The 15,236-nt window shown below is 46.1% G+C and overlaps 1 protein-coding gene across 2 annotated transcripts in view; it reads right to left on the bottom strand.

The window, feature by feature from the left end:
• blnk (B cell linker) overlaps positions 1-15,236 on the bottom strand; it is a 156,257-nt gene that overhangs the window by 71,014 nt on the left and 70,007 nt on the right. For both annotated transcript variants that reach the window (XR_011644542.1, XM_034101149.2), the window contains exons 3-4: positions 4,958-5,065; positions 4,703-4,765 (exon numbers count right to left, since the gene is read on the bottom strand). Coding sequence is in view for 1 of the 2 variants with exons in the window: in XM_034101149.2 (XP_033957040.1) it covers positions 4,703-4,765; positions 4,958-5,065 (171 nt within the window). In the remaining variant the exon portion in view is untranslated. The remainder of the gene's footprint in view (positions 1-4,702; positions 4,766-4,957; positions 5,066-15,236) is intronic.

Below are 15,236 nucleotides of genomic sequence, written 5' to 3'. Positions count from 1 at the left end.
TGATTAGATTCAGCCCCTAGTTTTGCTGATATAGGCTTAGTTTGTCGGGGGACATCTTACTTCTTTCTTCTCTCTGTCTATACCTGTGTACTCTCATGTTCCGATTAACCCAGCTTCCCCACATTTCTTTCTTTTTGGTGTCTATACGCTGGGATCCGGAGTCATGGATGATCCTGCGGTCCTGTGTCCTGCATCGCGAGCCCTGGATCTTGAGTCGTGGCTGTGGTCCTGGATCATAGGTCCTGGATGGATATCCTTGTGGATTCATCTTCCTATTATACACACATGCATTTCCAAATATTTGGACTACCTATGTTGCAAATGTATTATCTTTTAAATTTACACACGGCATCTATTGCACATCTGTCCGTCCTGGGAGAGGGATCCCTCCTCTGTTGCTCTCCCTGAGGTTTCTCCCATTTTTCCCTTTAAACTGTGGGTTTTCTCCGGAAGTTTTTCCTTGTACGATGTGAGGGTCTAAGGACAGAGGGTGTCGTATTGTCATACTGATATTTTGTACAAACTGTGAAGTCCACTGAGACAAATGTAACATTTGTGATATTGGGCTATATAAATAAACATTGATTGATTGATTGATTGATTGATTGATTGATTGATTGATTGATTGATTGATTGATTGACCAGCCACCCTGCAGAGAAAACCCATCTCGGCCGCTTGTATCCACGATTGCGTTCTTTCGGTCATGACCCATCCTTCATGACCATAGGTGAGGGTAGAAACGAAAATGGGCCGGTAGACAGAGAGCTTTGCCTTCTGGCTCAGCTCCCTTTTCGTCACAACGGTGCGGTAAAGCGACTGCAGTACCGCTCCCGCTGCTCCGATTCTCCGGCCCATCTCACGCTCCATTGTTCCCTCACTCGAGAACAAGACCCCGAGATACTTGAACTCCTTCACTTGGGGTAAGGACTCATTCCCTACTTGGAGTGGACAGTCCACCGGTTTCCTGCTGAGAACCATGGCCTCAGATTTGGAGGTGCTGATCCTCATCCCAGCTGCTTCACACTCGGTTGCGAACCGATCCAGTGAGTGCTGAAGGTCGCAGACCGATGAAGCCATTAGAACCACATCATCTGCAAAAAGCAGTGGTGCAATCCTTAGTCCACTGAACTGCAGATCCCCTCCCCCACGACTACGCCTCGAAATCCGATCCATGTTTATTACATACAGGATTGGTGACGAAGCGCAGCCCTGGCGGAGGCCAACCCTCACCGGAAATGGGTCCGACTTACTGCAGAGGACCCGGACACAGCTCTCGCTTTGGGAGTACAGAGATTGGATGGCCCTGAGTAGAGGCCGCCTCACCCCATACTCCCGCAGCACCTCCCACAGTAACTCCCTGGGAACTCGGTCATACGCCTAGAGTAGACTCCACGTCTACAAAAAACATATAGATCAGATAAGCGTACTCCCAGGCCCCCTCCAGGATCCTTGCGAGAGTAAAAAGCTGATCCGTCGTTTCACGACCAGGACGGAATCCACATTGTTCCTCCTCAATCTGAGGTTCGTCAATCGGCCTGACCCTCCATTCGAGTACCTTAGAGTAAACTTTCCCGGGGAGGCTGAGTAGTGTGATGCCTCTGTAATTGGCACACACCCTCTGATCCCCCTTTTCAAAAAGGGGAACCACCATCCCGGTCTGCCACTCCTTCGGTACTGTTTCCGACTTCCACGCAACGTTGATGAGACGTGTCAAAACATGACAGTCCCTCAACACCCAGAGCCTTCAGCATTTCTGGGCGGATCTCATCCACCTCCGGGGCTTTGCCACTGTGGAGTTGTTTGACGACCTCAGTGACCTCCCCCCGGGAGATTAGTTTTGATCCCCCGTCATACTCCAGCTCTGCCTCTAACATAGAGGGCGGAGTTGTCGGGTTCAGGAGTTCCTCAAAGTGTTCCTTCCAACGCCCCAACACTCCATCAGTTGAGGTCAACAGCGTCCCATCCTTACTGTACACAGCTTGGATGGTTCCCTGCTTCCCCCTCCTGAGGTGTCGGACAGTTTTCCAGAACAACTTTGGTGCCGCCCGAAAGTCCTTTTCCATGTCTTCACCGAACTTCTCCCACACCGACTGCTTTGCCTCGGCCACGGCCGAGGCTGCTGCCCTTCGGGCCTGTCGGTACCTTGCAACTGCCTTGCAACTGCCTCAGGAATCCCCCGGGATAACAAATCCCTGAAGGCCTCCTTCTTCAGTTGGACGGCTTCCCTGACCAACGGTGTCCACCAGGAGGTTCGAGGGTTACCGCCCCTTGAGGCACCTAAGACCTTGAGACCACAGCTCGCCGCCGTGGCTTCGGCAATAGAGGCTTTGAACACCGACCACTCTGGTTCAATGTCCCCAACCTCCACAGGAATGCCCGAAAAGCTCCGCCGGAGGTGTGAGTTGAAGGCCTCCTGAACTTGGGCCTCCTCCAGACGTTCCCAGTTCACCCGAACTACACGTTTGGGCTTACCAGGTCTATCCAGAGGCTTCCCCCGCCACTCGACCCAACTCACCACCAGATGGTCTCCCAGCAAGATTAAAGAGTCCCCTTCAGGAGCCCCATACAGGACTCTTTACAGGGTCTCCAAGAAGGCCGTATACTCTGAACTGCTGTTTGGTTATGTATACCAAATGTTTGTAATTATAAATAAACATAAAATAATGTGTAATGGCATTGTGTTTTAGCGTTTCATTGGGCATGGCTATCTTGTGATTCCCAGGTCGCTACCACAGTGTTGTCTGGTTTAGTTGTTATGGAGATTTCTAAGAACTTGAGCCCTTTAACATTGTTTTTTTTCAGTTTATGAAAGTTAATGTAACCTTTCGGTAGCCTTACAAAAAGTCTTGTTCAGCATTCGGTTGTACTTAGATTAATCCATTGTTTCACATCTGGTTTCATGGAACCAAGATGGCGACTGCAATTAGATAAAACTTGAGGGACGTTGACAAATGTAACTTCTTCTTTTGTACAGCCTATGATTACAAGCTGAAAAATAGGGGCTTCTATTATATCTGTAATAGTGAATGAATATGTTTTACATCAATTCATTCAATAGTTGTTGATATTTCACTATGAACCACATATATGATGTCAACTTAAGGATTGTGCAAGTGGAAAAGCCTGTGCTTTACATATTCTTGCAGGGACAATGAATGTCTGTTAATTCCATACCGATCCAGCCAATTTTTGTTGAAATATTTCAGATTTAGCCTTTTTACGTCGCTAGCAAGACTTAATATCAAACACAGAGAACAGAACTTCTCCTGACTAAAAGCACTACAAGTATTTGAGTGTATATATATGATTCTGTAGTCTTGAAGCTGGTTAAATTGAGTGTGTGTTCAGCCAGCTGTGCAGCCATGGTGAAATATCCTCATTCAATACGAGCGTGGGTTTACCTGAGCTTAATGGAGCCTGTGTGTGCTGGGTTGTAGCTACGGGATCTATCAGTCAATACACAAACGGCATGTATATGTATTTTTCAGATCTGCACTGGTAACTTGCACATCAAAGCCTCCACACTGCAACATTATTCATTTTGACTCATAAAACAACAGTGAGCATATTTTGTGGGAGATTGGTCTGTGAGAGATAGGGGGAAATATTACCATGATGCAATATCCCACCTAAAATGGAATCAGCTCAGGTTCATTGAATAATGAATACAAGAGAAGATTTATGCTCTCATTTGTTAGTGGAGAGAAGTGTTTATAAGTGTTTATAAGTGGCCACTAAAAAGACACTTATGAATATGCTTCTACGGGCATGTCAATGTGCCGGAAGTATCACTGAAGTTTTATTATGTTTCTCAGAATTATAATATTAGGGGATTATAAACCAATGCTTCAGTTGTTTCACTGCATGACATCCTCGTTAGACAGTTCCTCCCTCTCGACTGAAGCAGATTTAATGATACTTACTTAAATAAGTAGGGATCACAGCTTTATTATCCCCCAAGTCTCATTTCACAGTTCTTACTCTCTCCCGCTGACACACAAGACAGTTTTCACTTGCACTCATTGTGTCAGTGTTCCTCTCAGAAACATTCGAAAAGCCCTCAGAGAGTATACACACAATGTGGAGGATGGAGACCATGCACTTACAGTATGAGTGCAATATTAAAGCAGAAGTTGCAACTGATGTATTCACTTCCATATTAGTGTTAGGGTGGATTTCTTGAATGCGGGAAGTAATACAAGCTTTTATATTTACACTAGTCATGTTTCATATCCTGTAAACTCCCCCCTGTTTTATAACTTTAGACATTCACAGTGTTGCAGTTCAATTTATGATTCATAGTAAAGTTTATGCTTCGATGTATACAACAAATAGCTACTTTAAATGTTAAGGATTATATATCTTGACAATTAAATAACTCCTACAAATATATTTAACCTAAAAAAAAGAATGACAGTGTTTTAAAAGTTGGCTATTTTGAACAGTGTTTTCCTAAAGTTTTCTAGCTGTTTATTTTTAAAGCAAAACAGAGACAAATAGCTTGAGGAATTGTAATAATGTTGCTGTTTTTAATACCATAATCACAACAATAATTGCTCGGGAGGATTTGTCCATTTTGAAATAATTAGAAAACTGAGCCCTACCTCATCCCAGATATGATGCTGAAAGGATTAGTAGATAATGTAACGTCAAGATGGATCGAATGAGTTTTAAGAAGGAAAATGTGAGGGATTAACTCACCAGAAGTCTGTGTCCATCAATTCTCAGTCTATTCACGGTGCCAGCACACTCTGCCATTTTGTTCTGAGGGCATTAAACACATATTGATTAACTTTCCAGAACGTTTCCACTTAACTACACAGATTAACTGCATTTAATTCCCAGATGATTAGTGTAATTCAACAGCTATACTAAACTTTAAAATCATGAGAAAATAGGGCCATTAGCATCCATTGGTTTCCTGATATTTATTCTCCATTTTCTTCCTGTACTCACCTGGCCCAAAAAGAAGGCTACTTGTGCCGGGTCCCAACCCTCACACTCCTCTCTGGACGGCAGGTTCATTTTTGTCTCAACAGGGAGCTTCTTAGCAGGAACGTGCTTCTGTAAGTACAGTAACAGACTGACCCTGTCACGCATCTGCAGCTCAAACAAACAGCCAGCTTTGACAGGGAGAAGTACACAAAGGGAGGTCACCTCATTAAAACCAACACATACTCTGTATTTCCCTCTTTTTCATCCAAAGGCAATGTGGCAATCCATGGTTTTCTCAAACTCATCTAAATGTGTTACACAGATTGCAGTGAGGCATTCACAAAAGGGAAGTGGTTACTTCCTTAAAGTCCTATAAAAAGACCTTGAGAAACCAAGGTGTCATAATAAAGTATGATTTGACTTTCAACTTCCAGCCCACACTTTATTTACAGTTGAGTTCAAACCACAGTTATTGTACAGTTATTTTTAATTCAAGGTGTAATCTTATTCAAGGTGCCAGACTTCAGTGGGTGTAAGTACAGCTACAGTTATAAAAAGTGCACTTCTTATAATAAACGTCATGTGTAGAGATTGCGTTTAATCAATTTTAGAAAATGTTCTGTAAGACAGGATATTGTTACGAACTTGGATACACAAGGGAAAAAAGGACTCAAATGCACGACCCGGGAGCCAGAGATAAAGTACAAGTAATATACTTTATTTGCCAAAAAGGATATTCAAAAAAGATAACGGCACTCTTCACGAGGCGAACAAAAATAGGTTTCACAAAGGCACAACAAAAAAATCACTCACAACGTGAGGAACAAACTTACAATAAGTTTCAGGAGCATGAATAAGGCATGTAACAAAAAGAGCAACCGTTGATGAGCAGAGTTCTGGCATGAGGACAGGACAAGACGAACTGACACTGAACACTGGGGGACTGGGGGATTTAAACACTCGACAACAAGACACAGGTGAAAACAATCAGGGGCGGGGCTAACGCTGATGAGCACATTAGGAAAGGGAGTCAAGGAACCTGAAATGAGACGTGACAAAACAAAACGAGAAGTGAAAAATAATACATTAATATCAACATGAAACATGACTGACTAACACTTTTGGCGGTGCACAACAGTACCCCCCCCCCCCCCCCTCTAGGGCCGACTCCTGATGGCCCAGGCTGATCATAAAAATCCTGGATGAGAGTCTTGTCTACTATAAACCTCGCAGGTAACCAGCACCTTTCCTCGAGACCATAACCCTTCCAATCCACCAGGAATTGCTTGCCCCGACCCCTATTGCGGACCTCCAGCAGCTTGCGGACCTTGTAAGTTAGACCACCTTCGAAGAACTGGGGTGGTGGAGGGGGCTTGGAGGCGGGAATAAGTGTGCTCTCATACACTGGTTTTATCTTGCTGACGTGGAATGTAGGATGTACTTTCATGGACCTGGGAAGTCTTAGGCGCACAGACACAGGATTGATGACTTTAGACACCGAAAAAGGCCCCACAAACCTTGGAGCCAACTTCTTGGAAGCCACCTGAAGTGGTAGGTCCTTGGTGGAAAGTGTGAGGAAATATTTGTATGTATGCATGTTAGTGAACTATCAAGATGCTTAAAAAGGGAAAATGATTTGGGTGAGTGAACTGTGGTTGGGGCCTGTGAACATTTGGTTTTGTGAAGACAAAAGGAAGAGGGGGAAGGTGTGGAGTTAACATACAGTCATCTCAGATCCCTGTGATAAGGAAAGTTGAGCCACTGGGATTGGGGATGTGAGCTGTTGATACTAATTTGGGCAGCCAATCACTGGTCTGGAAGGGGGGGCACAGATAACTCCTCCTTCTGGTCAGCGAAGTATTTAGACAGGACTCCCAGCAGGCTCTCTCTCTCTCTCCCCTCTCGCTGGCACAGGTAATTATGGGATCCCACAGAACTGTATGTAATTTGTACTGTATTGATTGTACTTGATTGTATTGCATTGTATATTACCATTAAAGTGGATTATTGTTAAACGGTTACTTGTTTGCTATGGGTTTCCTTCCTGTAAGATAACGGCTATGTTCTAGGAACGCGAGGAGGTTTAAGAAAGCGGACAAGTGGTCCACACAAATCTCCTAACAAATGGTGATCTCCGACGTTTCCAAGTAGACAGGGCTGTGGAAGGATTCTGATGGCCAGACTGGGTCGGGAACAAACGCTTTCAAACACCTCAGACAATCGGCAGGGCCCTGCAACGACAACACGAAAGGTACCACGGACACCTGTTATGAAAATCAAATGTCTGTGATTGGCTATATCTAAAACATTAGGATTGTCTGTAGGCGTTTTACGGTGTTTTTTGATTTTTTAAAAACAAAAGGTTTAAATGGAATATACGATGCATATTGTACCATGTTAGGAAAGTTATATATAACACGTGAACGTTGATCGCAAGGTATAGAGAGTCCTGCGTGACGATAAATAAAGGCAGTTTGCGTGGATCTCAGGTATTTTAGTCCTGAAGTGACGTAGGAGCGGTGCAGTTCGTGAGTTTTGGGTGTAAGTCCCAGACGACGGAACCTGGATGGTCGATATTTAAGATCGATTCGCCGTTTATAACTGGGGGTAAAATAGCAGTCTGAGACCAAATAAGCGAAAGTGTCAGTTGGACTGCTATTCTGTTAAATCCTGGGGAGAGAACGCTAACGTCACCGACATTGTGACGAGATCGGCTCTCGTTTCCCCTTGTCTGTAAACATTGATTTGAAAAGCAAACGTGTGGTAAAGGGCTCGCTGAAACCTGGGCGTTTAAGCTCCATGGGGCGGTCACATTCCTTATGCGTGTTGAAGCACCGTCCGTGGTTTTGGTCTGCCTGTTGAAATAAACACCACATTACAAAGCCGGACAAAATGTACGGGGAATAAATCTGTGTGATTTTTACCTGAAATACTTCTGCGACCAAAGCACTCAGAAGAGTGAAGCTCATTTGTGGTCGGCTGCTGCCATCTAGTGGCTGAAAGGGGGTAACACCCTTACAAGTTCACCAAAGTACATTGCTGCTCGGTATTGAAGAAGGGAACCACGTTAATAGTAGCGACGACAATAGCCTAGTATATTAATACAAGTGAACACATATTTAATTAAGTCAGATAAAAAAACGAAGTCAAAATGGAACATCAGAAAAGTATAGACAATTCTGAAATTCCAGGGAGTTACAGGGAGCAATGGGAACAGATTAAGAGATTGATTTTGAGTGGAGTCAAACAGGGAGCTAAGGAAAAGGCTTGTAATGATCTCCGTTTCCTACACGATAAGATGATAACAGAGAATAGAGTGGAGGAAGATGACACCGTCGGTAATTTGGGCACAGCATTGAATCTATATGAAAGACAGATTGTAAAGCAACTTGCACACCTAAACGAACAGAAGCCCAGATGGTTTGCCCGTAGCAAATGGAACAAACAAATAAATACAAGAACTAGATAGATTGAGGAGGATTTGTCACAATGCTGCCCTGGCAATGATTGGGATTTATGTTCCTCCCGTCACAGACGAAAATCTCCCGGGTGCAATGGCAATCCAAAGCCCCATAGAAACACATGAAGATAAAGACACGAAGGTGCCTACAGATGGTGACATTTTTGCCTATATAGCGGAACGGGTCGAATATTATACAACAATGCAAAATAAGGGTGTCTCTAACTCAGAACACAAATCTCAAACGGGGCCCATACAAAACCCAGCAATTCCCACCCGCTCCTCTCTCCTTTACCCGAATTTAGGTACTCTGATTACACAGCCCCCTCCCCCTTATTCTCTACCCGACGAAAGCGCAAATAAATTGCAAATGACAGTAACAGATGTATCGGACACGGAAGGAGAGGAGACTGCCATAAGCGGGGGGAATTATAGGATGGTGGGCACAGTAGCGTTGAGTCCGTTAAGGGGCGTCCCTACTCCAAAGAAAAGAGTACATGTTACAGAAACACAAGTTTCCTCCCCGTTAGACGGACTACACAGCGCACACACCACGCGGAGGCCTAGTTTTAACACAGGACAGGGGGTGGTTCCCCCGAGAGGGGACAGTCAACCTGATAGGGAGCTCACCTCAGAACAATTGACTTCCCTTCTAACAGATCTTACAAAGAGCCACTCAGGCGCTACACAGGGAGAAATAAAATACGTAACTGACCTCCTAGATGAGAGGGAAATACGAGAAAAACGGTGCTATGAACAACAGATTCAAGATAGACGTAAGGAGGAAGTCAGGGGACAGGAACGAAGCGTATATGAGGGTTCGGGAGAAGATAGAGAGGAAATTAGGGAAAGGAGAGACCAGCACACAGGAGTACTCAGGCGCGTTGAGGAGGGGGAGAAAGGTGATCCTTTTCAGAACAGATCACGCCAAACATCGACGTCTTATTACCCAGGCGCTGGGGGAGGGGCGTCGGGACATGAAAGTGAGGAAGAGACAGCAGACCACAGAAGTGGGGGAAGGTCAGCTGGCCATAAAAGAGATAGGGAAACGGCAGGTCATAAAACTGAGGGGTTTTACAATGGAGCAGGAGGCCAGGGTCATAAAGACAGCTGTCAGGACACCTTTCAGCAGGAACAAACAGGACATGAAAGTGAGGAAGACAGCAGGGGGGCGAGATGCAAAGTTAAGCTGATATCTCTGACAGGAACAATCAGTGAACGACTGGGAGTAGGTCAGGTCCTTTCAATGCCCCGTAACAGATTGAGGTCTCAACACACCCCAGAAGACCCCACCGAACATGCTTTTATTGCTCCAGTATTACAAGCGCCTTTAGTGGCCGTGCAAAGCGGGAAAACGGCTTATCACCCTTTCACACTAGGGGACATACATGCGCTGATCGATAAAATGCCGTTGCCTACTGAGGGAGGAAGACATTGGATGCGAAGGTTTGCAGACATGGCTGTAGGACAGACTATCTGTCTGGGAGATTTCAGGAGAATACTGGCACAACAGACTTCCTATTATGAGGTGGAAAGAGTTGAGGATAGATCAGGAACATCAAGAATGAAAGATGACGTGCCTATTTCCTTTAACAATGTTCACAGCCTGCTGGGCAAAGCAATGAGAGAGCATTTCCCACAGACAGGGGGGGGGGTACGGGGCGCTGTCATTTACATTTGCACCTGGAGAGGCTGCGGCAACCATGTTGCTCAGGTCACGCCAACAATACACAGTGGCAACTGACTGCAGTCCAGATAGTAATGACCAACATATACAAATGTTTCGTAGGGCAGTGCTTGCAGCGGTACCGAAAGAAATTAAAAGTCTGATGGAGGACAATCCAGAGATAGATCAGTTAAACACACAGACGTGGGAACGTCATTTAGCCCATCATATGTGTAAAATTAACAAACAACATGCAGAAAGTAGAACTGAGGAAGAGGACTTGAGGGTGCAGTTACTGCAAACGCAGCTGGATATAGCCCGGAAAACAGTTCAGAATAAGACAAAAAGAATGCCAAACAGTTAATTGTTCACCCAGAAGCGCCGGCCGTGCTGCCACAGGGGCAACAAAACCCACAAGGGGGCTTTTCCAACCAGGGTCCGCCTTATAGTCAGCCCCAATTTGGCTATGATAATGGTTCTTGGCAACAGAGGGGTGGGTCCAGAGGCGGGTTCGGAGGTCAGGGTGGTTTTGGAATGGCTCCTAGATTGGTCTATCAGAAGGTGTGTTTCATTTGCGGACAGCCAGATCACTGGTACAAGCAGTGCCCAAATAAAGACTCACCAGGAAACAAGCGGGCCAAAGGGGGAAAGAAAGGGAACGGAAAGGGGAATGGATCAGAGAAACCATATGTCCAGACACCTCAGGAGGCTGTCCCATGGCCGCAACAACCAAACCAGGGTCACATTGCTCCTAATGCTATGGCCGCCCCCTATGGCCAGTTTGTCCTGTATGAGGGGCAGCTCTACGAACAATGACGACGCCCAGGGAACTCTGGATGTACGGGCCTGGCGGATCCATACATTACTATGACTGTTAAAGACTCAAAGCTACCATTCCTGGTTGATTCAGGAGCGAGATACTCCACCATCAATTCTCCCGCCTTCAGGGCGTCCCTTTCATCTACAACAGTTTCAGTCATAGGGTTTTCGGGAAAAGTAGAAAAAATACCGCTTTCCACGCTGTTATCCACCAAGATAGCAGGACAGACATTCTTGCACCAGTATATTCTTGCACTTAAAAGCCCGGCTAACCTAATGGGGAGGGATATTCTGATCAAAGCGAATGCTTCCATCCTCTGTTCCCCGGATGGACTGATAATATCATTCCCAAATGGCACGACAATCAACTGTTCGGTATCTACCATAAAATCGGGTTCTCAGATGATGTTGGCCCAGTCCACTGAGGCAGAAGCAACTCAACATGCCACTATATTCCGGGGACGGTTGGACCGACCTCGGGACAACACACCTGGACTATACTCCATTTTTCAACAATGGAAGCCATGGATTAACCTCCTCAGGCCTTATGGCCCCCCTCCAGACCCCCCCCACCTGACGCTAAACTATGATAGAAGAGACGACCAAAATTATGAATATGAGTATGATAATGAGGTGTCTATGGCCGTTTGGGATGTTACCACGACAAATCTATTGGTGGGACAGGCGGGGGTGGCTGCGTCGGTTGAGCTCTCTGATGAACAGCTGTATTGGTACCGTTTGTCTGCTGAGTCCACACCACACATTTCATTGGCTATCAGGAAGGGTTATGTAGCTAAAGAACTTGGTCCCATGGTAAAGACGCTGCTAGAAGTCGAAGATTGGGAACCTACGCAGATCGCGGCACTGACATACTCTCCCACACACAGAGCTTATCGTCTTAAAATCTGCACACAAGAATGCATCCACATGGAGAGACACGAAGTAGATAGACATCATGGTAGGGAGAAAACTGACCATGCATATACAGTTGACATGTTGCGTGATCTCCCGTCTGACCTGTGGGCGTCGCACTCTCATGATGTAGGTTTCTGCTTAAAAGCCACACCAGTAACATTTGAGGTGAGCAGCTCTGTGCCTGTGAACCGGTCGCAATACCCGATCAAAGCACAGGCAAAAGGGGGTGTTGACAAGGCAGTGGAGGGACTGAAGAGAGCAGGGGTGTTAGAACCCTCACAAAGCGTTTGGAATACTCCCATACTTCCTGTATCAAAATCTAGCGGGGAGTACAGAATGGCTCATGATTTGAGAACCGTTAATGCTATTACGACTACAGCTCTGATACCCGTTCCTAACCCCTACACGGCTATCTGTAATATCTCACCTGAACATACATGGTTCACCTGTATTGACCTAGCCAACGCTTTCTTCTGCATACCTCTGGCAGAGAGTATGAGACCTATTTTTGCTTTTACAATAGGTGGGGTGAAACTACAATACACAAGACTGCCACAGGGCTTCAGTTTGTCTCCGGGGATATTTAACAAAGTACTCAGGGAACAGCTAGAGGGCGTTACATTGCCAGTGGGGGTAGTATTGATACAGTATGTAGATGACCTTCTCATCGCAGCACCTTCTGCAGCCTCTTGTTTGGAGGCCACCAGAAACCTACTGGTGCGGCTCCACGCATCAGGGTTCAAAGTCTCCAAGAAAAAGCTACAATGCATCCGTAAAGAGGTGACATTTTTGGGCAGAGTGATTTCCACAGCAGGCACGGGCATGTCGGCAGCGCATCAGGAACACATTTTGAACCACCCGAAACCCAAAACAGTAAAAGACATGTTGTCTTTTTTGGGTCTCACGGGCTACAGCAGACACTACATCCCAGAGTATAACCCAAGAACAGCTGGACTCAGAACACTGATCAATGAGAAAGGCATGCGCAATCTCACTGCCACGCTGAACTGGACACAAGCTGCAGAAGCTGCGTTCATTTCTCTCAAACAGTCCATGTCCCAAGTCACGGCTCTCGCCTCTGCATCTTATGCATTACCATTCTTTCTTGATGTTTCTGAAAATGAAAACACAGTAAATGGGATTCTTTTTCAGGTACAGCACGTATCTTAAACAAGATTTCACACATTGTGATGAGCCATCCTTTGACAGTACTGACAACACACAGCATTGTCTCTTTTGTGAACTCAAGTGCATTCACAATGACTTCCACAAGACAGACCAGGCTGGAGAAAACTCTGACACAAGCACACATCACCTACACACATGACGGAGTTAACAGCGCAGACACCATAGGCAGCGGAGAACCCCATAGGTGTGAGGAGAGAATCATCCAGGATGTGAAGCTAAGAATAGATCTCAGAGATGAGCCTATGCCACATGCAGAAAACCTGTTCACAGATGGCTGTTGTTTCAGACACCCCACCGACGGGCTCCAGGCAGCCTATGCAGTGGTGGCTCAGACAGCGGAGGGACAGTTTGAGGAAAGAGCAGCAGGAAAAGTAACAGGGAAAGTCTCAGCACAGTTGTCAGAAGTGGTGGGAGTCATTGCAGCATTAGAGCTATCAAAAGGAAAAGACGTAAACATCTATACTGACTCAGCATATGTTCATGGTGTCATACATGTGGAAATGCGCCAGTGGATGAGAGCAGGATTTGTAACGTCCACAAATACCCCCATCAAACATGAGAAAGAGATCAAAAGGCTTGCAGAAGCAGTAATGTTACCTAACAAGTTAGCTTTACTTAAATGTAGAGGTCACAACACAGAAAATAACTACTTGGCTTGGGGTAACAATGCAGCAGACAAAGCAGCTAAAGACAAGGCAGGGTATACACCATGGTATCAAATGCTTGTCTTAAAATCTGCTGACTTGCTGCCCGCAATAACAGACGAGACGCTTAAAGAAGCTCAAGAAGCGGGGTCTCCTCAAGACAAAGAACTATGGTCAAACAGGGGGGCTACCAACAAAGATGGGATATGGTACTCCCCAGATGGGAGACCAGTGATACCCCCAGAGTGGATAAGATCCATGCTCAAAGAAGCACACGGCCCAACGCATTGTGGTAAAACTCAGATGAGCAGACACCTGACTCACTGGTGGCACCCCTACCTACCTGACATGATAGCAAATCACCTAGAAGAGTGTGTAATTTGTTTAACCCATAACATCAGAGCCACAGTGAAACCACACCAGGGAAAGTTTCCTTTACCTAAGATGGCAGGAGAAGAAATCATCATTGACTACACTGACATGATTGACAAAGTAAGAGGATTCAGATATTTGTTAGTTGTAGTAGATGCATACACAGGTTGGCCAGAAGCTGTGCCATGCAGGAGAGAGGATGCAGACTCAGTGATCAAATTCCTAGTCACGCATTACATTCCATTACATGGATTTCCTAGGAAAGTGAGGTCAGACAATGGCAGCCATTTCAAGAACCATGACCTACGCGCAGTAGAACAGTCCTTAGGACTAAGACACAGTTTTGGAGCAGTTTATCATCCACAGTCTCAGGGAAAAGTGGAAAGGATGAACCAGAACTTAAAACAAAAACTCACCAAAGCATGCGAGGAGACAGGCATGAAATGGTTAGACGCATTGCCTCTAGCTCTTATGTCAATCAGGAGCTCCATTAACAAAGGGACAGGTTTCTCTCCATTTGAGCTCACTCATGGTCACCAGTTCCCAGGCCCAGGGGCCCTAAGTGTAGGAAAGGAAATAGAGGTTCTAAGTTCGAAACCATACTTCCAGCAACTTAAGGGATTAATGGTAGATTTTTCCACCCAGGTTGCAGAGGCAAAAGGGGGACCCGAGAAACACGAAGCGAACACTGCGGAGTTCGTCTGGCTGAAAGCGATCAGACCCAAGTGGCTGAGACCCAGGTTCTCTGGACCCCATCGGGTGATGCAGAGGACATCTCACGCTGTCCGCTTGGAAGGGAAAGGAGACATCTGGTACCACTGGAATCAGTGCGCCGTGGGGAAACCTCCGGGAAGGACCCTAGACGACCTCATCACGGACGTGGTCGGCGCAGAGGAGGACCCAGACGACAACACTCCTATCACCGACCCAGATGACAACACTCCTATCACCGACCCAGATGACAACACTCCTATCACCGACCCAGATGACAACACTCCTATCACCGACCCAGAGGAGGAACGGCACTGAGGGAACGAGGCAGAGCGGGGTGGATCAACGCTTCCAGATGGCGTCTGTCTTCTCGACCGGAGGCTGGCGTGTGAAAGCTGTCATCATCCCCCTCATCCTGGGCCTGCTGTACCTGTCCAAGGTAGCCCTGCTTGATGAAGCTGGGGCCATTCCAACGACAGGTGGCGAGGGCTCTCGCCCCTCGGGGGGAGAAAGTAAGGTGCTCTT

The sequence above is a fragment of the Pseudochaenichthys georgianus genome, chromosome 15 (genome assembly GCF_902827115.2).
Source record: "Pseudochaenichthys georgianus chromosome 15, fPseGeo1.2, whole genome shotgun sequence".
NCBI lineage: Eukaryota > Metazoa > Chordata > Actinopteri > Perciformes > Channichthyidae > Pseudochaenichthys > Pseudochaenichthys georgianus.
Note: the sequence above shows the minus strand (reverse complement) of the source record. Positions and strands in the feature narration are given on the sequence as shown.